The sequence below is a fragment of the Genypterus blacodes genome, unplaced genomic scaffold (assembly GCF_046128005.1).
Source record: "Genypterus blacodes isolate CSIRO-AG114 ecotype Tasmania unplaced genomic scaffold, CSIRO-AGI_Gbla_v1 ptg000061l_1, whole genome shotgun sequence".
Classification (NCBI taxonomy): Eukaryota; Metazoa; Chordata; class Actinopteri; order Ophidiiformes; family Ophidiidae; genus Genypterus; species Genypterus blacodes.
The window spans coordinates 805,864-830,506 of record NW_027466873.1 but is presented as its reverse complement, the minus strand read 5'-3'; the positions used below and the strand labels follow the sequence as shown (position 1 = coordinate 830,506).

The 24,643-nt window shown below is 44.8% G+C and overlaps 1 protein-coding gene across 7 annotated transcripts; it reads right to left on the bottom strand.

Annotated features, from left to right (window-relative positions):
* Positions 1–58: 58 nt before the first annotated feature.
* On the bottom strand, positions 59–24,594 carry atosb (atos homolog b). 7 transcript variants are annotated; one of them, XR_012963872.1, is made up of 11 exons: positions 13,915–14,595; positions 8,899–9,072; positions 8,514–8,726; positions 6,539–7,894; positions 4,784–4,842; positions 4,073–4,169; positions 3,430–3,588; positions 2,494–2,562; positions 2,132–2,337; positions 1,565–2,017; positions 59–1,526 (listed from the first exon to the last, which is right to left on the bottom strand). XR_012963872.1 is itself a non-coding variant. In XM_076154230.1 (11 exons), exons 5-11 carry the CDS (start codon positions 7,724–7,726, stop codon positions 1,864–1,866), a joined length of 1,932 nt encoding a protein of 643 aa, XP_076010345.1. In that variant the 5' UTR covers positions 7,727–7,894; positions 8,514–8,726; positions 8,899–9,072; positions 13,915–14,116; positions 23,243–23,618; the 3' UTR covers positions 59–1,863. The 7 variants fall into 7 exon arrangements, 3 of the variants coding, with proteins under 3 accessions (XP_076010345.1, XP_076010347.1, XP_076010346.1); XR_012963874.1 differs by having other exon boundaries at positions 59–1,497; XR_012963875.1 differs by having other exon boundaries at positions 59–1,537; positions 1,585–2,017.
* Positions 24,595–24,643: the final 49 nt, after the last annotated feature.

Genomic DNA, 24,643 nt, shown 5'->3' with positions numbered 1-24,643 from the left:
GTCCCTCAGTCTGGCTACATCAAATGAACGACATTTCCCCTGTTTTCCATGACACGGATGGACTTCTGCTTTGATGAACTGTACACAGTGGTTTGTATAATGTTGAGTGAAATGGAATGACAATGGATATTTGCCCAAGATTAGTCAATAATCTACCTCAAACTCTTCAGAAATGACCAATAATCAATCTGGAAAAGCAGGAAACTACCAAGTAATTACTATTGCTACAAACTGATGTTATTATCATTATGGTATCGTCTTTTTTCTGCTATAATTGGAATTCTTCTTCATTCTTCTTCCAATCGACTTCCAACTTTGTTCAGGGGTCCCACGTTTGCATAAGGTGCATTTCAATTTTTTCATTTGCATTACCAAATCGTAGTTGTGGGACACTTGAACAGAACCACCCTGATGTCATAGTTGTTAATAACATCATAAATGGAACCGCAAGAAGGTAAGAAGAAGGACAACAAGAAGTAGGACATCCGCCCTGCATGATCAGTGGCATCTGTTCCAACTGTCCAGAGCCTCGTCTGCAACGATGGTCACACCATTGAGAACAGTTGCTGGGCGAATATAATATAAAATATTACAAATTCTTAAATCTCTAAGTTCAACCTCCAATTTTCAGTTTAGTATCTTTGTAATTCATAATTCAAATTGACGTTTGCTTCCTGCTTTTTAAATGTTGCTTCTAGTTATTTCTGGTAAGTTTGTCCAAACTTTTGGGTTAGTTTAATTTACCAAGAAATGATCTGACGACTTAAAAGTTGTTGGGTGGACTTTGACATATGTGTGTAAAATGATATGGCATTTAATTAAAGACAGCTGTTTGATTTCAGCCATCACTTTCACTAGTGTTGTTGTGTCTCTACAAATCTCCTCTCTGCTGGCCATAATGCGTGTGAGTTTTGTTCTCCCATAACATTTTGGTGGAACCAGAGCTTGTGAAGTCCTGTCTGCTGGTCCAGCACTGAGGGTGATGAGGCCAGTGGCGTAGCAGGCAGAGTGAAGGACAGTGTGAAACGGCACTAGAGGAAACTGCAGGTGTTTTAAGTCACAAGGCATGCATGTTAACACTGAACTCGAGAGTCGCCACCAGAACGTGTATGAGCTGGGATACGTGTATGTGCTGTGTGTGGGTCAGTGTGTGTTTTCATGTTTGTGCCTTTTTTCTTTTGTGTTGGTCTACAAATACAAGTATTATTTAAGTCTCATCTAAAACAAATCTTGTTTTGCTTCTCTTTGGAGTGAATGGAAGTCACAAGTAATGGTTTGTTTGCTTTGCTGAGTTCTCCTTATCGAGACAGATACATCAACTAGAAGCAACTACATCAGCCTATATTGTCTTATTTGTCTCAGATGTTTTTGGTAATACTGAAGTGTGACTTTGTACTTATTACTTCAAATAAGGTGAATTCTGTGAATTCTCAATTATCGATAGTGGTTGTGGCCTGAAACTTCCCCTACTGGCTCTGCAGTACACCTGTGTTACACCTGTTACACAGGTTACACCTGTGTTACACCTGTGTTACACCTGTTATACCTGTTATACCTGTTACACCTGTTACACCTGTGTTACACCTGTGTTAACTGTGCAAGAGTTTGGAAGAGCGTGTGTAAATTATTGATAAATTCCTAAAAGTGGACTTTTACAAAGACCCACACAGTGTCCGTCGCGTGTGTGTGTGTGTGTTGTGTGTTGTGTGCTTGTGGCGTGTCAAGTTTTTTCAAGTTTTGTGTCCATCGTTATAGCAGTCTGTCTGTTTCCCTCCCTCCCTCCCTCCTCTTTAGGAAGCATAGGAGGGGCTGCGGTGATGTGGGGTCAAAGAGTGACATGGAGTGGGGGGGGGGGGGGGGGTGTCAAACACGGGAGGAGTATTTAGGGTTTCTTGGCACCTCGGTGAAAGATTTCAGCTCATAAGGGATCCCTGTGTCCACTTCGATGGATTTGCGGGAGAATAGCAGCCGGATATCATTGTGCAAGTAGATCTTCCCAGATTTGGAGCTCTGGAATCTGCAAGTTAAAACCAAAAACCTAGACCTTAGCAAACCACTTTTCTTGAAGGCAATTGAAAAAGGGATCAGAAAGGAACATTTTGTCTGTAAAATAAAAAAACAATTAAGATACCTGAGATGTATCAGGTAGCAGAGGACCTTCTTCCTGTCTATGACTCCGCCTCCTTGTGGCCCATCCTCTTTCCCCTCCCCCGCCTCCTCTACAGGAGCCAGGAAGATACGTTGGCGTAGGAAGGTCATGTGATTGACAGGCATGTCGCTAAAGTTGTAGGTCACCAGGAACATCTTCACCACAGTTTTGTTGGGATTGAATAAGGTCTGTAGGCAGAGAAAGGACTCCTGTTAGTCTCTGTGTACCTGTGACCAACAACACTCATGTGTGCAAAGGGAATACCAAAATATATTTAATTTGAATATATTTTCACCAGGGGTTAGTAATACAGAATGAGATGAATAGAAAATGGACAAGCTCACCACTTGAATGGTCCCTGCTTTGGGTATGCTGTATCCTTTTTTTCCAAGAGGCTCAAGAGATATCACCCCCTGTGTGAGAGTCACATGACATCACATCAAACAGAGTGCTCCTCTGCATACTTGAAAGCTGAAACATTTGAATCACGACCCTCTGAAGAAAATCCACTGGAACTTCTCACAGAGGAGAGAATAAAGCCCAAATGAAAGCAGAGGAACTTTGCAACAACTTCTTCAATGACAGAGGCAGCTATGCAGGGAGTCATATCATATTGAATGATAATTATCAGTACAAAGACCCAAACAGAAGGAGGCCTAACAATCAACAAGCTCCAAAGAGACGAAAACAGCTGGTGTACAAGTGGTCCAGCAAGACATGTGGGACGCATTCCAAACAGGTCTGAAGTTGACAAAGTACATGCAGGTCCAACTTGAATGAGTGCATGATATCTTATCTTAAGCAATGATATACTGTATGTAATATATGTAGCCGACTGTGCATGGGGCAACAGTGTGGACACATATGGGCTTAAGCTGCATTACATTCATGAAAGGAGCCTGGCAATGCATTTGTATCTGCGTCTGAATGAACAAAGCTTCATAAACAATGTGAAGGTCAATCTTAGATGTGTTACTTATGGTGGAGCAGGAACCTTCAAGAGTTTTATCACATTAATTTCCTTTTGCTAGACTTTGTACGCATTAATGCTTATTCACATCATTGATTCAACTATTAGGTATTTGTATGAATAATTGATTGATTATTCTATAAAATGCAAAAACAGCTTTGACCAAACAGCAATTTTAAAACAACAAACAATGATTCTGGGCAAGCAGGATTCACTGAATGTTGGCAATTTTACTACATAAAATAACTATAACACAAACTGTATATCATCATACAGACACACGCAAACACACACACACACACACACTGACCAGAAAGGGAGAGGGCGCGCTGTGCTCTGAGATGTCGTAGTAGGTAACCTGCACAGGCAGGGTGGCGTGCTGTGGGCAATAGGAGCCGCTGGCACCGATTTCCGCTGTGAAGCCTTCGATCTGACCTGACGGGGAGAAGCGTCCTTTCAGCATGGACTCCTGCGACAAAGCACACAAAGAAGACAGGAGTTGGTAGTCGTGAACAGGACTGTACGGCTTTATAAATGTAAATATGCCGGCATTCACTATCGGACATTTCCTTAGAGAGAATGCGGCAAATACCTCACATACTACAGATACTATACATATGATATACATAGTATGATAAATGAGGGAAATGGCTGATCCTGAGTAAACAGCAGGTCTACAAAAACACTGGAATCTCAGCACTGAAACGATATGCGAGTATGACGCAATGTAATATTATTAGTGAGAAAGGTTTTATATATTTATATTCTTTGTAGGGTTTAGGTAACAACTGGGAATGTCCAGGATGTCTGAACAGGCCCTGAATGCAGCACCTCATTCTCAGCTGCGGTTACTTGTGGGTTCCAAAGTTAGCAAACGAGCGCGGAGGCCAGCGCTCTCAGGAAACGCTCATAATGGAGATCTAACCTACATTCACTGGGTGGAGAGCTCCTACCTCAAAGGTGCCCAGCAGCGATCTGCTGATGGAAGATGAGGGCAAGCTGGAGCGTGTGGAGCGGCCGGTCTCTGTGTGTCTACGGAAGCACGGGTAACTGGGTAACACCACAAACACACAGAAAATAGACTTGTGCTTAGTGGTTAGGATGACTCTAATTTGGATTTAGCAAAAATATGTCACAGTGGTTTAGTGTGAGTGTTCGTCCAGACACAAAACCCTTTCATTTAGTATAACACACAACCTACCTTCACTCCCACTTTCTTTCCCTCTGTTTACATTTTAGACACCCCCCCCCCCACACACACACACACACCCACACAAGCCTTGGCTGCATGCACCTGCTCTTCTCTAATTATCTTGTAAGTTAACATTGCAGAGAAGATGAAGTCACTTGAGTACAGCACAGCACAGCACTAGTGTTACCTAGAGTTGTCACGTCATTTCCAAAACATCTGTTTCATACAGACATTCATTCACATGCAGCCTATAGGTTTGTATAATTACAAAATCTGACACCTATTAGTATAATCTGACTGACACAGGGGAAATGTATCATGTTCCCCTTATAAGGTAGTGTGTGTGCATTCATTGAAGTACTTAAAAGCTAGTCAATACAGTGCAAAACCTACAATGTGTTACTAAAATCACAAGAGGTAATACTAGCACTTTAGACTGACAGGATAAGAAGTTGTGTGTCAGGGGACTCACTTTTTACGCCGCAGTCCATTTTTTAGCCGCCTTCCTGATCTGGTGCAGTCTGTAGCACTCTGAAGATGAAGAGGGGGGAAAAAAAAGGAAAGTTTAGAAATCAAAAACCTGTTTCGTGTCAGCGGGTGAACATTTACAAACATCTGCCCGAGAATGAAAATGAAATTTAACAATGGAGTTAAAAATAAAATGCTGACAGTGAAACAATATGCAGTTATTCTGTTTTCCTCTGAGACTGAGACTCTGGGCCTTTGCCTGTATATATTTCAGGTGTCGTGTTACTTACTGAGCACTGTGTAGTGGATGCTGCATCACAACAACATTTATTCCCCATTTCCAGGCCACTGCTCATCATGAAGGCGTTCTCATTGCTAGGTGACCCTCTACTACTTTCCTCCCATGTACTTACAGCCGACCTTTCCTTCATGGTCACCTCTTTAGTAGCCCACCCTTGGTTACAGAGGTCATCAACAGAGCACGGAGCTCTTTGTCAGCTTGTCCTCCTCTCATCTTCACACTCCGTCAAATCCTCGGATGACATTTTGGAATATCCCGCTCTCTCCCTTTTCGTTGACTCTTTACATTTCGCTTTCTTCTTCATGCCTTAATTTACAGAAATAGCGATAAAGTGCCCCTGCGTGTTCTTTCTCTCTGTGCTTTCCTCACATATACACTAAACACTGCCTGAATCCTAACTAGTGAGCGAACGAGCCCTGTTGTCATCATTAGTACAATACTCACACACGTGCGTACATACGAGAGACACAGCGCGCTCGTGAGGTGAACAATGGGTGTTCCCTCAATGGGCTTCATTCTGGAGCTACTCAGCTTGTTCCAGTGTGTGTTATAATGAGCAGCCCATAACTTCATTATTTCACTTTTACTTGTTCTCTCAGGTTCTCTGTATTCAACATCAAGGGCTTCGTTTCCAAGACTGAAAGGTCTGAGTCAAATCTAGATTTCTAACTGCTTTTCAGTGTTTCATACAAGATGATTGTGGGAACATAACGTCTCTGTAATGGCACTCAAAAAAGGGATTAGGAGAACTTTACCACGCAAACAGATCAAACCTCTAGATGACACAGCAACTCTCATAGTCATACTGGAAAAATTGTCCATGGGACAGATTGTGTGTGAGGCCAACGACAACTTAAGGGTTTCAGGACAGAAAATGAAAGGTACATTTAGCGCACATGTTCCTGTACAGCCTTGGTCACCAACAGGCGGACCGCGGTCCAGGTCCGGACCAAGAAGCCGTCCCATACGGACCTGGACCTACAGCCTCTACTGCCTCTCAGATCAGGTGTGCCGTGGGAAATTATCCAACTTCACTTAATTAGCCAAATAATGAGTCCGCATGCGGCTCTTTGCCGGCTGACGTGCGGCTCGGCTCCAGCTGGAATTCTCACAGATTTTTCTCTTGGTGTACATCATTTTCATATTGCAAAATAATCATCTAAAATGCATTTGCTATATTTGACAATACAGACAAAAAGCTGTCCGATTTGAATATTAATTCATATATATTCATCATGCGATCTTGAGAGATGTCTTTAAGTAACGTTAGAGCGTTATAAGAGCGCATGGCTCCTTTAAGAGGAGAGACGCAGGTAACCCCCTCCCCCCCTTTAGACATTATGATCGTCCGGACCTTTGCTTTAAGAAATTTTCTCTAACTGGACCTCTTTACATTTTAGTTGAATACCCCTGCTGTAGAGTGTGTTTTTGTGTTTGTGTGTATGAGACTGTGCTGACCTTGGGCCGATCTCGTGCAGGGGGAAGCAGGTGGTTCCAGTAAGGGGCAGCCTTGGCATCTGTACTGCGACAGGAGGCCGGGCCCAGTCCTGTAGCCAGCGTAGATAGTCTACTCCTCTTGGAAGTGGAGGGTCCATCGTCGTCTGAACATGAGTCCCCTGTGTCACTCGGGGACAGCAGCTTCTTTTTGGCAGGGCAGTGGCCTCCGGAGGATGAGCGGAAGCCCTTGCTGCTGGGGGTCTTCTCCCAGGAGGGTAGACCATTGGAGGAAGACGAGGCAGCCTGGGTGGCACTTCTCTCTGGTGGAGAGGATTCAAGACCAACTTCCCATTCGGTGGCCTCGCCTGGTTCCTGCAGCTCTGTGTGGTGTGGGGGGGAGAAGGGACCGGGGGGGTTGGAGGGGCTGGCGGGGCTCGGGGTCTCATATGTAGCCACCTCATAGGGGTAGGAGCTGGGCTGTCCTCCTGATGAGCCATTACTATAGCTCTCATGTCCAGGGCTGCCCAGTGAGTATGTCAGTGTGCGCCCTCCATTAGGTGGATCATGTCTGGGTGAGTTGCCCAAGGTATGGCCCTGGTCACAGGGATGCCCGTGGGGGTCATACATTGGGGGTGATTTAGGAGATAGTGGAGCAAACACATCAGGAATGGGCCTATCATGATTGTGAAGGGTTGGGCGTCGGGAGGGGTTGTGGTTTGGGGAGAGGGGCGGAGATCTGACTGACAGGCTCCCCTCAGAGTCTCTGTGCTCTGTCAGTGTGCAAGAGTATATAGAGCCAGGCCCTCCAGGGCCCATACCTAAACCTAACCCAACACCTGGGGCTGGGCCAGGCCCACATAACACCCCTCCCTCTAGCACCTCTCTGTCTGAGCAGTCCCCCAGGTGAGGACGCTTGTGAGACAACTGGGGCTCCTCCAGCCCTCTCTTCACCCCCATCCGGACAGGTCTCTGCTGGGCATCAGTGTGTGAGTCTGTGGTGGTAGAAAATCCCCCTAACTGGGAGAATATCGAGAGCTGGTAGACCTTTTGGAGCCTGAGCTCCTCCTGACCAAAAGGCCTGGGTGCTGTTGATCTGAGCCCTGGGTCGAGACTCTGCGTTGGGGCTGTAGGAGGGGGCAGATCCCCTTCCTGGGCTGGAAGCTCTAGGGAAGTTTTTTTGTGGGCTAACTCCACATGAATGTGCCTCATGGTTTTTATGCTGGAACAAAATAGTCTTGACGTTTGTGCAACAAGGTGATGTAGGTCCTCGAAAGTGCCTGGAGGAAGAGCAAGATGTTCCACAGGAAGAGGAAGTCCTATAGATCCTGCTGTGACGTTGCCATAGATTGTGAATCAGGAAGCAGAGCTGTACAGCACCTGTAAGGAACAACATATTTTTATTTGTATACTAGGTACTAACAGCCACATGAACCATTCTAAAAGAAATTTTAAGGAAATCTCCGACTTAGGTTCCCAAAAAGGTCAATCGATCATTATTGAGGCAGCATTACACATGGAAGACTTCGCTGCCTTTTATTTAAGAAAAAGACTAAACTCACTACATACTTCTTTCTGATTCTATGCAGGTTTTCCACCTTTTACTGTTCTTTATATTTTAACAGCGGAGTACTACCACACCACCATAAAGCATTGAGGCATCACAGGAATAATATATATATATATAAAGATATGACTGCTGACCCAAATGTAATGCACTGCTGTCTATACCTTCTGTCTCTCTATACTTCAATACTAAACTTTAAATGTATACATTTACATAAAATTAATACAATATATATTATTGTAGTATTATATAAACAATTATATAATATCATGAATCTTTATATAATATATAATTGTTTTCACTATACATTAAATCAAATTATGTTGGATTAAATATATAGCAAAAACACTGCAAGTTAGGCAAGTTACAAGACTAATTTATTTACTTATGTCATCTGAGGTATTGTAGACGTGTCCAGGATTAGCATCTCACCTTTGTGCCCATCCTTGTCTAATTCTGCCCGTGTGGACACGCTGCATTTGGCACATCATCTGGAAGTTGTGTCCAACATGGCCTATAGCAGGAAACCATCTATCTCCATGGTAACCACCATGGAACGGCACCAACATCCCAAAACAGGTAATCAGGGAACAATGAGAATTCCGGAGGAAGCGGAAGTAAAGACACGGTCACAGGAACTACAGCCTGATGAGAAATGACAGATAGTAGTTTCAAGGCATTAGGTTTCAATATCTATTGCAAGAAAATTGAAGATGTCCATACTGAACACATCAGGCTTTGACCTCAACACAATTTACAAGGAATGATACGGCGGCTGAACATTATGACCTCTGTAAGGTTAATTTAAAATACCTACCAAAAGTGTCAGTGAGGCAGGAGGCTCTTTAGAGGAAATGTCTCTGAGCTGGAGCTTTCACTAATGGGATGCCCTCTGTGATTGGCTGATAGCCAGACACGCCCTCCCTGTTCACCTGGGCGTGGGTGATGGCATGGCTGTGACATCATCTCAGGGACATTCCACCCAGGATGCCTGGAGAGACACGGAGAGACGGTGTATGTTATTCACACACTATGGCAGCAGATACAGTCTCATATGAGCTCAAAGGTTGATATTCAAATATAAACAGAAACAGCCACGAAAATAAGTCTTGCATTATTACGCTAATCATCATTTATTTTCTTAGAGTGAGAACCCCACGAGTTTGAGGAAAAATCATGGAGGACTATATGGGAGAACAAAGACTTTCATATTTCAAAAGCTAAAATAGAACTGAATGGTGCTAGGTCAAGAGCAGTGGGCTGTTTCCAGACCCACTTGGACCAGAACTTGGGAATGTGAGGGGGGTGGGGGGGGGGGGGAGTCAGAGTGAGCAGTCCCCATGGCGACCAGTAGCCCAAGGATAACAGCTCCTTTGTGCTTGGCCACAAAGAGGGAGAAAGAGAAGCAGCAGGGGGGCTGAGGGGGAGGGGGGGGTGGCAAAGATGCTCCTCCAAGAAAATACAGCAAACACAACAAAATGGCTGTGCTCCAAAAAGGCATATATATATATATATATGGGCAGCCAAAGTGTCAAACGCTCAGTATAAAAAGGCCCAACGTGAGAGGAATTTGACACATCTCATCCATATACTGCACTGGTGGTTTTAATAAAGCAATGGTCTGACACTGTTCCTGCCTGCAACCCCCCCTCAAAAACACTCAAAATCTCTTCCCACAGACCGATGGTGCAAGAGGAAAAAGCCAGGCGTTTTGGCTACAAAGGTCTGGAGACGGACAACTCAAACGGCTCTCTGCGCCCTTTTCAATGATTCCTCTGAATACATGTTTGATTTACTAATTTGGAGGAAATTTGTTAGAATCGCTGACAAGGCTTTAAACATTTGCATGCCTTTCTACTCAATGTTTTTAATGTCATGTGAACTTGGCCGTGTATTTATTGAGCGTGTTCCTTCTCATTGCAAGTCACTTTACGTAACGGTATTGGCCAAATTGTATTTCTTGTAAATCCACCTGAAACCATTTAAGGAAACGGTGGTGAAGAAATCCAGAAAGTTCAGAGAAATGGTGCGTTAAGATCAAGAGGAGCCTGGTGAAGGAATGAAATGACGAAGGTGTGGTTCACGGGCACATTTCTGAGCTTAAAAAATAATTTAAAATATAGGAAAGAACAAAGATGTAAGTGACACAGAGAGACAGATTGACAGACTGACTCTATACTACACCGCACACTCACGCAAGGTGATTACATGCAAGTACAGTACAATGTCAGGGCATCAGGTAGCGACGCCCTCCAACCACAGCACACAAAGAAACGGTGTGGGATGACTGAAAGCTTTGTCACCTGTAATTACACACATAACATATGGGCCCCTCTTCAGTCATATGGCAGCACCTTCGGGGCAACTGAGGTTGCACACAAATACAAACAATGAAGCGACAAAATTTCCAAAACTTGTTCAGTCTACATATTTTCTTTTTGCCGCTATCAAAAAAAGCCAAAAATGGACGGGAACAAGTGTGATTTGTTTGACCCAGTGTCTGGTTATCCAATAATCACTCCATTGCCAAGACAGATAACAAAGGATAGGCGTGCGTGATACAAATCGGCCTAACAAAAGGAAACACACCTTTTAATTGCCCCCCTGTGAGAACAGGTGGAGTCTTCAGGTTAGGTGACCAGGGACAGACACAAAGGGTGGGGGTGGGGGGGGGGAATGGAAGAGAAGTCAGCATTGAGTATTTATAGTTATAGTGAGTCACTGCTCTTTGTGGGTACCCAAGGGTTTGCCCTCAGTCCCACTCGATTTCTGAATTCTTATTTTGAAGCAGCTCAGCTTTCAGGCAAGGAACACAAGAGGAGAAACACTCAGGCGACACCCGAGGGAAGTCTTCATGTATTGTTTTGCATGTTTAACTTCAGCCTTGGCAACATATTAGTTATTTGTTAAGAAGCAGATGCAAAGGCTCAATGTAATATCTGCAGCATCTTTGGAACTGAACCAGTGATCTTTAAGAAAGACAACTGAAAATCAGAAATGCAGAGAAAGAGCTAGAGGGCAAGGGAGCGAGAGAAAGAGAGAAAGAGAGAGAGAGAGAGAGACCTTGAGGACACTTTAAATATACCAGAAACACATGGAGCTTTATCGAGCCAAGGCCAAATCTGAACGTTAATGTCTTTGTAGAATGGTTAACTCTTCAGATTTAAAACAAAAGTGCTTACATGAGAAGATTTTTGCGGGGAAGAAACCAAAGACATATTGAGTAAGGTCTGATCAGTCTTGTAAACACCCTGTCTTATTTTAGGATGAGGGTTTTTCGTTTTATGTGCATGTACTGGAGAGGTGGAAAGGAAATACAATCTGTGCGGGTGAGACAAACACAAATCATGGCGAGAAGCATTAATGCAGGCTGATAGGACACAGAAATGTGATGACAAGGAGAAAGAGAATAGGGCAAAGACAAAATGCATGAAATGTAAGTACAATTTATCTTGGTTCAGTCTGCATCTGGACTAAAACGAGAGCAGAATGTAGTAGAGTACAGAGTCTTACTTGATGAAACGTTATCAGGCAATAATCTAGCTAAGCTTGGAAATAATTTTCTAAAAGAGGCAAGCTAAGGACAACAACAGGAAAAGGTGAGCCAGTGAAGTTAAACGGGCTCACCGCCGGGTGAACAGGCTTAAGATGAGATTTATGCTTCATATTCAACCGACCAGAACTGAAGCTGGAAGTAAGGTTTTCAGTTTGTGCTGTACAGATTGCTCATTTGTATTGACTTTATTTATTTAATTCTGGTTGGTTTGGGCTCGGGTGCAGGTTTTACCTTTGAGAGGGTAAAACTGATGAAACATGGTAATGTGGAGACCAAACTTGTGACCTTTTTGTTCAGGTGACATACACCAATCACATGGCCACCTACCTATAAGAAGAATATTTAACTCCTGATGTGCACTGAAATTCACGAGTCTGCGTGTATCCATTTGTTCGAGTATGTATGTGAGTGAGCATTCTTTGGGTCAAGGAAAGACTGTGGTCCGGAGGTTAAAGGTCAGCAGTCTTGGGTCAAATGTCTTATAGCATCAGGAGGCCCAGAGGCGTTCAGTTTCATCACCATGAGAGAGAGGGTGTGTGTTAAGGAGTTAAATGGTTGAATAGAGGCAAACAAGATATTGGATTAGATGCAGTAAATCCTCAAAGACAGGGGGCGCGCACACACACACACTCACACACACACTGGGCAGTTCCTATAGAGCTTGTCTGACAATCAGCCATTGTGTTGTCAACTGGAGTATCAGTATGTAACGAAAAAATATCTGTGACTCACTGCAAACCTTTAAAATCTGCAACAGTACACAAGTACACGCGCACACACTAAACTATACACACACTTGTCATGAGCCGGCATGTTGACAGTCCTGACCTAGAAATAAGCTCTCAGTGAAATGTATAGTGGTGATGAGGTGAAAGCTCACAGCTAGCACCTATCCTCAGAGACACAGTCTGTGTTTGGTTCAGGCACATTTATCACAGCACCCATATGGTACATGCACACAAAGATAAGAGCATTCAAGGACCCATGGCTGCCACTCCTTTAATAGGTCAAATAAAATGTTCATTTGGTCAAAAGAAGAACAAAAATAGCCAATAACTGTGAGATAATACGACTCAACCAAACAAACCTGGACTGTTTTCACAAAAGAAATCCAGCAAGTTTTTCCACCCTCTCGCTCGGATGGAATTTTGACAGGAAACATTCCAATATTCTTACTTTGCTTCCTCATTATTAAAGGACATAAATGAAAAATGAAGGTCATTCCTTTTAGAAATGATTTATGAACAGAGGCAGATACAGGGAATAACGCTGTGCGCGCTCAGTGACAATGGCTGCAGACCACAAAACCAGAGGGACCCTGTACTGAGGAAGGGTTTCGTCATCGGGTCTACACCTCATCAATATGAACTGTTGTTGCTTTCAATCATTGTGCGAGAAAAGGCCACTTTGTCAGCAAATGGATGGGCCGTGTGGCTACATTTCCACCTTGTAATATAAACCAACAATGACTTTGGTTTGTTTTCAATCACCATCCTCGTCCCAGGGCCGGCTGTGCGAATGACTCAGGCCTCTGTGCGTCCTTAGTCCACCCTGCACTCAACCCCACAGAGGTGTGATAGCATCAGCATGTAGCTTGGATTGTCTCATCAACTTAAGCAGAACCCCACCCAAGCCACTCTCGGGCCTGTACTGTGCCTGGAGGCTGATAATGACACACACACACACGTACACGCACTGCTTCACACAGCATCACCTGTTGGTTAGATTGCGGCGGTTTCTTAGAGTTGGTACATCTGACGTCAGAGTGCACACAAGGAGATGGCAACCTACTGTATGTGTGTGTGTCAAGAGAGTAAAGACAGGAGCAACGAAGAAAGACAGAGTGAGAATGACAGGAAGAGAGGTTGACTCTCTCACACACACACACACACACACACACACACACACACACACACACACACACACACACACACACACACACACACACACACACACACACACACACACACACACACACACACACACACACACACACACACACACACACACACACACACACACACACACACACACACACACACGGCTGGCAGTCTAAACTAAGCTGGCTCTGTGACATAGTTGCTGAGAATGCTGTTTGACACGGGGCTCCCTTTTCTGTCTGCTTGTCCGTCTGCCTTTCCTGTGGCCATTTTAGGAGACGTTGAGTCACCGGAGCCCAGCTGACAAAATATGACAGCACACAACAGCAGCAGCAGCAGCAGCAGCAGCAGCATTAGTAGACTGGACGTGACAGCAGAGAGAACTTGTTACACTCACCCTCCTAGAAAGATAAAAGTTTATCTCTCTCCTCCTTCTCTTACTCCTCTGTGCTTCTTTCCTTTATTCCCTGTGCCGGTTTGGATGTGTCAATCTGCTGCTTTTCTCTGTCTGCACCCTCTCTGTGTCTGTGCTTCCACTGGCTCAGACTGCCTTTCTTGCCATCTCTCTCTGGTTGTTGTTGCTCTCGGCTTCCTTCCTCCTGAATAGGTAGTGTTGAGAGAGAGAGAGAGAGAGAGAGAGAGAGAGAGCGCGAGAGAGTGAGATTGCCTGCCAAAGTGAGTCGAGTTGTTTTGCCTCCCTCTGTTTCATGGGCCCAGCACAATCACTTTCTATCTCGATCTCTCTCTCCCGTTTTCTTCCTGTCTTCCTCTTTCAGTCTACCCCTCAGTCACTCTTTAACACACACAAATCAAAAAACCATCAACAACTCTCATCCCCCACCCATGTCCTTCTCTCTCTCTCTGGAGCTCCCCCTCTCGTCTTTCTTTCATTCACGCCCCTCCAAAAACACAAGAGGCACTTTACATGCTCCTCTCCCTTCTTCCCATTTCTCCCCCTCTCCTCTCTTTAGCTCTCCTATCTGACAGCCACTCTCTCCTACCCTCTCTCTCTCTCTCTCACTCTGTTCTTGCTGTCGGTTTCCACTCAGCTGATAGACCCAGGCATGCTTTGCTCACTCAGCAGTGAAGGCACACAGGAGGAAGGTGGGGGTGGGGTGCAGGGTGTTTCGCTGACAGCCGATTGGCCAGAGGAAAGGGGGGTCAGCCCGTAGTGGCCCAGTTCCTGATTGGACGGGAGGAGGAAGGAGGCGGGAGGGAGAGATAAACCCCGCCCACCTGCTCCTGTTGGGCCTGTTCTGCAGACCAAAGAGCACCTACCCCAAACTTTGTGTACGTGTATTGAATGTATGTCCTTGAAAACTTCAAGCGTGTTTTGCGGACAATACCTAACTTTTTGAAATTACCACCTGCAGTGCCTTAGCTCTTTACGTGTGTGTGTGCATATGTGTTTCCAGGTGTTGGTTAAACAGCCACAATGGTTCAAGGAATACTGAAGACCAAGGATGCAACCATCAATGCAACCCCTGCTCCCCCTCCAATCTCACGCTCTCTCTCTGTCCCTCTCACACTTGTACACACGCGTACACACACACACACGCACACACACACACACACACAGCAAAGTGCTTATCTACAGCCTGTGTGCAGATATAGAGAATGAAGTGCATTGGAAAAACTTTTATCAGCTGAGCAACAGGAGCAGCGCTGTGTGCATGTGTGTGTGTGTGTGTTTGTGATCGAATAAGGAACAGCATGTTGACTAGGCAAAAACTATTTCGAACAGAGCACTGTGGTTAAAGTACACACACACACAGGTTTTGTTGTGCAGAAAAAGTACTTAAGGTTGTCAATTAAAAGTATTAGTATACAGCATTGCCGCAGGCCACACACACACACACACACACACACACACACACACACACACACACACACACACACACACACACACACACACACACACACACACACACACACACACACACACACACACACACACACACACACACACACACACACACACACACACACACACACACACACACACACACACACACACACACACACACACACACACACACACACACACACACACCTATCGCTATCAGATGTGTGCAGGTTGAGTCATGAGAGACACAAACAATTGATTGCTCTCTGTGTGACTGTCACCGTCTGTCCCCGTCTCTTGGTCTCTCACTTTCTATCTGCCGCCGTCTGTGTCTGCACGCTGTCTTACAGGAGGATGGAGCAGAGTGTTCAGACTTGCCCAAATGAAATGCACAAAGGGGTAAAGGGTACCCGAGCTTGCTTAAAGCGGAATAAATCAGTATATGAAAGCAGCTTAACTCTTTCATTCATACTCTCTTATCCTTTCTCTCCCGTTTTGTCTGTAGAAACGCTTATTTCGATCGATGCGATGGCTTCGGAGATGTAACTTAAAGCTCATACAGCAGTGTGTGACATTACCAACAAATTTAGTTCCCCCACAGCCTGTATTTAGTTGTTGACATTCACTGCATGATTGATGTGTGCACTCAGATGGATGCAGTGTGCGTAAAGCTTTGCCGGTGCGAACGGCAACGGCAATAGGCTTTGCAAAACAACACACGTCTTCAGCTACGTAACTCCAAATATAGAGATGTGGGGGATAGAGGGCGAGAGGGAGGCGGAGGAGGAAGACGAGGGCGTGGAAAGAAAGAATGAGACTGTCAGAGGAAGATAAAGTGTCGGAAGGTGAGAAGGTTGAAATAGAGGCAAAGATGGATTTTCTGTCATTTCTCAGTTGCTTCCCACAGCAAAGCCCCAGTGCAGGAAATAGCAACGGAGGATACTTTCTGCTCACTAGAGACTCACTAGTTATTCAGGGTCTTTAATCAACACACAAACACACACACAAACACATTCGCACAAAATCCTCCGTGCCTTTAAGAACAAACGTTCCCTTCCATATTTGGAAAAAAAGGGGGTGTGTCCTCCCCTTCAAGACCCTCCTTTATTCGAGGGCATGCTGAGTGCAGTTGAAGAGAAAGAAGCATAGAAAACACACACACTTACACACATTCCATCAAACACACGTTGTTGCAATCCTGCTTTGAGAGCATGGCCGGATTTGTTTGGAAGGCAAGATTTTCACTTATGGCACATCGAGAGAGAAAGAGAGAGAGAGAGAGCGAGAGAGCGAGAGAGCAGAAGACCTTGAGGACACACACACACACACACAAACGTAGCTCCTTTAGGCTGCTGAAACTGACACCAGCTGTGTTTTGGGGGATTTCTCAGCAGATGTAAACAACCAGAGCCTTTCAATACTGAATCGCTTCAATTTCACTTCTACCAGCCCAGAAACTCAATTAGTGGTTATTCGTGTTGTATGTCTATTCAGAAACTAAGTCCAAGCATTGTCCTACTGCGGGGAAGGAGACAGCAAAATGAATAGAACGGGCGGAGTGGAGGAAGGGTGGGAAATACGGTGTGTGTATGGAGGAGGGAGGGGGGTCGGGGGGGGGCTTACTTAATAGTGTGTGTTTAAAGATGCACGGACCCCTGCATGTGCGTGTTGACACGTATGACAGTGTACGTGTAAGCATGGGGATGAGTGTGTATGTGTGTGTGTGTGTGTGTGTGTGTGTGTGTGTGTGTGTCTGTGTGTCTGTGTTTGAGGAATTCCAGGTGTTACAGAAATAACTGTTTACAAGGATATGATGTGGTGACTTTGCGCTTCTTTGATTTTACTGTAAAAAAAAAAAAAACTGGCTCAAGACAAGACAAGACACAATGAAGTCACTTGGAAATGTCAAGTCACAGTCACCGGTGCAACTTAATTCCACTGCATTACTCCGATTTGTAGGATCTGAACTGTAATGTTTACCAGTTTAACTCCTATGCTGAGACTGTGGGGCACCGTGGCAACCAGTGGGATGAGCTGCCTTAACCAGCTGTGTGTTGATAATGAGCTAATAAAGAGAAAGAGTTTCAATTTCAGTTATTCAAAACGTACAGATTTACATGTTCCAATCCAATATTCATCCTCTCATCCGCTACCACTTAAAAATGCTATATATCATTTTCTAATCTTTGTTTATTCGTTTACTTACACCCACAGCTATTGGAATGATGGTTTATTTATTTCATGCTGCCTTTAGCCCGAGCTTTATGGAAAGGTTTGGACAAAACAGGAAGAAGATAAGAATAAATGAGAAGGAGAGAAAGTGAGAGGGAGGGAGGGAGGGAGGGAATGAAATAAAGAGGTGGGGAGGACTGTGGCACCCTGAGTCTTGGTGACAGGCCCAGCCAGCTCAGGGGAAGGAATGTTCCAGAGAAATATGTTGCCTATTCATGGAGGACAGGAAATAAAGCTCCCTCTTTCTCCTCCTCCTATTCCCTTCCTTCTCTGTAATTCACCTCCTTCCCTCCTCTCTTTTTAACCTCTCTGCTTTAAATCCAAATCGCCCCTCCTCTTTGGGCATTTGTTGTCTTGTTTTCCCTCATCTCTGATCAATTATTTGTCCTTTCATGTTCAGGGAAACTCACTGGCAGCTTTTGTGCCGTCGCACCACCCCGACTAGCAGCAGATGAAAGTAGTCCATCCAACCAGCTGGGTAGAAAAAATCTAATCACTTCCCCTGTTGGCCCAACATACACGTGCCTAAGTTGAGTATGGTGTCAGAAATGAAGCAGAAGTTTAAGAAGCTAAAACTGCTTCTGGTTTACGGTCAAATGTGGGTAAAGTTCCACTTGGATGCAAACAAAGCACGCAGAGAGAACAAGCACAAATGACATCACACGGTGTGCTAAGAACACGCAGGCTTACGAGTGTTAACACACAGCAGCAGACCAATGAAGCGGGCACACAGGGATGTTTACACACATAACACAGAGGACAGGGTTGTGAGGATGGGACAGGCTGAGGGGGTGGGGGAGGTCTAGCAAAGAGACAGCTAAGAGACGTGCGGGTTCATCCTGACCCACACTTGTACACGCACACGGACAAACACAGGAGTTATTAACGGGAAGCTTTCGGAGCAACAGGAGTCAAACCCTATGCAGGAAAAGCTGCTTATTACCTATTAAAACGTACCGATATTCCCTTTTATTGTTCTTCAGTCTCCCAAATGCACCACAGGGGGCAATAGCATGTTGGGGTGTGGTGGCTGTGCCCAGGGTATTGTATTACAGCTACATTAAATCAGCTGCCACAATACCTGTTGCAAAGAGGAGCTATCGAGTTACAAGCTACATTACATTACATTACAACTGTATTACCAGCACTCCACTAAAACAGGGAGCTATTATGTTCATAAAACATCTAGTATATTCTAAGCAGACCTTTGAATGCATAATGTTTTCATAATAAGACAAGAACGGACGCATGTTCAATGTTCCTCCAGATGTAATCTTACAAATTGCACCATATTGATGCATTTAAAAGGTGAAAACACACATTCAGCAGATACTTAGCCACCGTCTGAGACACACCTCTGAAAACTTAACACAACAACAAAAATAGCTTGTTACTGAATACTCAAACATATGTATGCAAGTCTAAATAGATAGTGTAAAAGGTGCTTCCATCACGCCAACTGGCAACTCCTTGTTTCTGTGGTAGTATATGATCCCCTGGTTGCATTGGACCATAACCAACAAAAGGATCCTGCCAAGAATTCAAATCAGTGCAGTTAGAACAAACACACACACACTTGCTCAGCTGCTTTCTCCGTCTGTACAGGCGAGAGCGCAGACATGCACTACGGATGAACTTATACGTATAATAAACGCGTCGCTTTTTTTGGGGAAGAAGTTCTCCCTACTAGCAACACGCATACCGTACGTACACACGCCTGTGCTGAGATACCGAGATGGGAATGAAAGTAAACCAAAGCTGACGGGGAACGAAGAAATGTCACACAAAGGAATATGTATCAGAGCGACAGATAGGCAGAGGGAGGAGACAGACAGGGGGGGGGGGAGAGGGGGGGGAAAGAGAGAGACAGAGAGAGAGAGAGAGAGACAGAGACAGAGACAGAGAGAGAGAGAGAGAGAGAGAGAGAGAGAGAGAGAGAGAGTGAACAGGTCTAAGCTCCATAAGCTCTGGGTTGACCTATATAATGCACAGGGATACATCTGCTTTCAAACCTCAGCTCATTGATTCTGAAGCTTATATAGAGCTTTTGCTATTGAACCACCATATGGACTAAATGGCTCAGAGGCCACATACACAGAGTTATATTTAGCCTACATGGGTACTTAAGCCATCCAGTAGGCTCGAGTAGGACAATCAGACCTCTGATTGAGCTCTCGGCATAAGAATTTGGATATCTTTCTGGTCAACTCATATCCATGGCCGCGCAACAGGTCGTCATTGTCAAAGATCTGTAATCACTGTGCTTATATGTGCTAAAAGCATTTGAAATACAGTATAGTCTGCTGACTGGGAGGCAAACCTGGGTTTACAGATCATACTGTACTGTACTGACATAACAAATACCAAAGCACATGCAACTCCTGTGTAAACTACCTATTGTACTGTATACACTCAGAAGACAGGCACTGAAAAGTCCACATTACTTAGGACAATGTCATGTTTGTGTGTCAGTGTAGTCGCCGTGACTCATGACTTCATGTCCAACACACATTCAAGAGTGTTTGTGTTAACGACGTCCAAGCTCGTCTTACTCGCTAAGAAGCCAGAAGGAGCTCAACGTCGCGAGCAAACACTGTACAGAGTTGGATGTCACAGTGCTTTTCAGGGTGTAATGTCAAACCATGCTGATTTATTCAGCAGGCTGCACTGTTTTGCGTTGCCCTCCTCTTTCTGTAGACCTGTGGTGTCATCTAGGTGAGCACCCTGCTGCCACCAAACACTCACAGCAGACAGGAAGGACCTGACAGGAGTGAAAGTCTTGGATTGTGTCTCTAAAGAATGGGGGTTTTATGAAATGGTTTTGACAATGCAGTGTGAATGTTAGAGCAATACAGTCGTCTTCCCTGCATGTCTGTTCATGTACAGGAGTCAAAGATGGTGGCCCAACCTCGAAGAAAATGTCATCTATGGTGTAGTTTATATTCTGAATACCTCACTCAGCTGCAAATCTTTACAAATGCCTACTTAGGTGTCAAACTCATTACTTGGACACACTAAGATGTATTAATCCAATTCAACACTGAATTTTGTTGGTATTCACTCCGGCGCCCTTTATCTATCAAGCGCAGTCAGTCAATACTTACAACACACACACACTACATCCTTGTAAGACTAGTTCCTCTTGTGAACAGACTGGTAAGAGGACTAGCTGACCTCAAAGTTAAGCCTGACTGTGAAGCTTGGCTCAACTGCAAGTGTGTGTGTGTGTGTGTGTGTGTGTGGACATGAGGTGACAGTTACCAGTTAATGCTGCACAAATGCTATTTTTAGAGTTAAGCATTAAGATGTTGGTGGCAGCAGAAAGAAGAAAATGAACACATGCATGTGTGTCTTGCCCTCAATCTAGTTCCCTGGTTGATGTATTCTTTCATCTCTACTCAGGCTGAATTAGGCATCGTATTACAGATGATTGGCTCTTTATGGCAGTGGTTATGGTTTCATGATCCATACTCGACCATTAACCTCAACGGTTTAAACAGCTCTTTGGTTAAGTCATTTGACCGTGTAAAGGATGCAAGTACAGGTACATGGAAGTATGCAGAACAGTACACGCATGCACATTAACACATACATCAACATATAGCCCCAGAATAGCTGAGATGACTACTGGATATAAACCACATAATCACGTGTAATCTCTGACATCAAATCCTGCAGGGACACATTAGAGGCCTGACAACAAGCCTTCATCTGGCCGGGGCGTTTAATAGCCACCCCCACTGTCTCACACACACACACACACACACACACACACACACACACACACACACACACACACACACACACACACACACACACACACACACACACACACACACACACACACACACACACACACACACACACACACACACACACACACACACACACACACACACACACACACACACACACACACACACACACACACACACACACACACACCGCTGGAAAAGGACACGTATGCGTGCGTTGCAAAGCCGCGCAGAGGCCAGAGTTTGACATGTAACCCCGTTTGTTCGGGTTTTAATCATCTCAGACAGAATCGGGAGAAACGGGGCTCTCACAGTATCACATGCTTCTCCTACGGACCGGCCTCATGTTGACCATCATCTGACTCCTGTTCCAAACAGCCTAACTGGGCACTGATAACCTACTACACTTCATTTATTACCGTGGAAATACACCCATGTCTACACACGAGCACTGTGCTGCTCATCAGTGCACTAGGCTGGGTAGTAACACAGCACCATACAGAAAATATGCTTGCGGTCTTTGAGGTAGTTTAACACTTTGAAACTTGCACACAGAGCGGACATCACAGGGGATTCCTTGCTAAATGATTCCTTGTTGTGTTATTTGAACCACTCTCCTCCCTGTAGGCCTTTTGATGTCACTGGTATTCATTGTTTGTCAGCCTTCAAACCCCTCCTTCCTTTTATTTTTAGGTAAGAGATGTTTCCAAGTTTGCGTGTCGTTTTTATTTTTCCAGTGTTTCAGCATTTGGTAAATAGAGACTTAAGTGCAGCATTGACTGTGCATGGGACAAGCCCAGACCCAGGACCCAGGCCTGCTGAACAGGCACCTCGCCTTCAGGGTTGGTTACAGCACAGATCTACATGACGTCACACTCAGCTGAGGACAAAGCCCACTGGTTTCTCGCAGACAGAGAGGTAGAAGGGGGCTGTCAGAGCAATGCAAGGACAGGCTAGGAACAATTTAAAAATGTAGGCTAGCAGAAAGCAGATCTCCAGAATCCACAGTGCCTCTGTGCAAAATCCAACAATCCACATAAATGTGAGCCCATGGGTGGATTCTTACCATACGCACGTGTCCTGAATGAGTGATGTAGGGTGAGAGTGCATACACGTGTGCTTAATTGTATGTCAATGCCATCCTACCCGGCTCAGTAGGACAAAGAGAGACAAGGCCCCGCAGCTGAGCCTTACAAAGCGTCCAAAATGGACTCTGCTGATCATTACATTGGTTTATATTCTGTAACAAAGATTTAATGACAACATCAAATGAATGCTTTCCTATATGATGCAATGCAACTCCCAAGTGCATACTAACAATACATCCACTGCACATCATCATCACTCCACTCGCTGACCTACAGTCATAATCTCAGTGCCCCCCATATAATCCCATAAATGCATATGTGTATTTATGTAGTTATAGTAAATATAAATATTTGCATATGCACAAAGGTCACACACACAAATAAACAATCACTATCGCACACATGTTTCATAATGATGATTTTTATCACTTTATGTAGCTAACCACCGCATAATGCACGCGCGCGCACACACACACTACACACACACACAGTGAAGAAAGAGTGAGCAAGGCAGACAAAGCAGGGAACGCCCCCTACACCCTGCAAGATGTGTGTAACAGCTACTGTCAGGTCATCAGCTGGCCTGGGCTGGATTCCTATCATTCTTCGCGCAGATCCGCGGATAATTTATAAAAAATGACGACATTGAGACAAACAAACAATAAGAATTTGCATCTGAAATGAGGATTCTATTTATCCAATTACTAAATAGATACCGGAAAAGTTCGCACAAGGCACAAAAACACAAACGATTATTGAGGTTGAGATCTGATCAATAAAAAGACGAATCCGTGATATACTCACCAAAGAGAAGACACCACAGTCAAAATGTGGCTTCCAGAGAAGAAACACAGGCTGGTAGCCTAACTGACGCGTCCCCGTCGCCTGGGAGTTTGGCCTTTTTTGTTACCTCTCACAATTCAGCCTGGAATCCTTTCAGATACACAGCGAACCTCTATTGGGCTGCTAAAAGCGGTTAGCCACCTTTGCTAGTGCGGTAAGGGGGGAATCATCGAGCAGCTTCAGTCTTGTCCCCCCAGTTCGCGTTGCCACATAGCTCGCTTGCTGGCTGAAAACGTCCCTTCCTCTCTCTCTCTCTCTCCCCCTCTCTCTCTCTCTCTCTCTCTTGCCTGCCTTTTTGTGCTCGCAGCTGTTTTCGTTGTTTCAACCTTTTGCCAGAAATTCCTCCTCTGTCTCTTTAAGCGACGACGTTTCCGGGGTTTGCAAGCGTTGAAAAAAAAGGGGGCGGGTTGTCACGGCCAGCTGAGCGCCTGTCATTTAACCGATTGGCCGCTTCTACTCCGCTAGACCAATCAGCATTCATCCTTGGCGAATTCTTTTAATTATGCAGATTATATTCAAAAACCCCGCTACGTGATTGGACATTGGTTTCACACAAGGCACGCCCAGTACACGTGCTTTTTCTCCACTCCCGTCTAGGAAGCCTGTAGTACTGAAGACATTGCTGTGATTTGGGCCACAAATATGCCTCAGAAAACAACAGCCGATTGAAAAACAACACCTTTCATACAGGATAACACAATTAACACTATTTTTCGGCCAAACTGACTCCCAGCAGAGGTTAACTGTGTAACGCGCGAGTGAAAATCCTCTTTTTGTCTCCTACTTGTGCTCGATCAGCAGCAGCCATGTAGACACGGAGATAAGAATAGCTCGGCTACACGTTGCATCCCCGTGTTACAGCTGCACTGTGCTCCACGCCCATCTGCTCATAGCACACACGGGTCTGATTAAGGCTTTTCCTGCGCAAAGAAAGAAGCCTGTGCTGATAAAAGAGGCCTAGTGTGAGCTCAAGGAGGGTCAGTCGCCACTTCAGGCTATTCACCCATCTCGATCCCCGCTAGTGATCGCGCAGCCACTATTGATTTCATGATAAATGTTATTTCAAACTACCCATGATCACATCTTCAGCACTCATGTTTGCCTGTGCGTGTTATCCGTGTCAGAAATCACAATATCAAAGTATACAGTTAATTCATGACTTACCTTTTACATACAGTGCAGCCGGTTGTTCATCCGTCTTTAGCACCAAGCTTCTCTGCACGCCACTGAAGCCTGTAATCGGTGAAACCAATTTCATCTCTCTCTCTCCCTAAAATCCCCTTTGATCCTACATTTGCTGGAAAGCAATAAATATATATGCGGCCTATAGGATCATCCCGTGACTCAGTAACATAATCTGAA

Bases quoted from the DNA above. Each gene is read 5' to 3' on its own strand.
- atosb (XM_076154232.1), bottom strand. From the start codon at position 7,726: ATGAGGCACATTCATGTGGAGTTAGCCCACAAAAAAACTTCCCTAGAG. The intron at 4,843-6,538 runs GTCAGCACAGTC...CTTCATCTTCAG, and splicing joins CTGCACGAGATCGGCCCAAG to AGTGCTACAGACTGCACCAG. The intron at 2,338-2,493 runs GTGAGCTTGTCC...CTCTGCCTACAG, and splicing joins AAGCAGGGACCATTCAAGTG to ACCTTATTCAATCCCAACAA.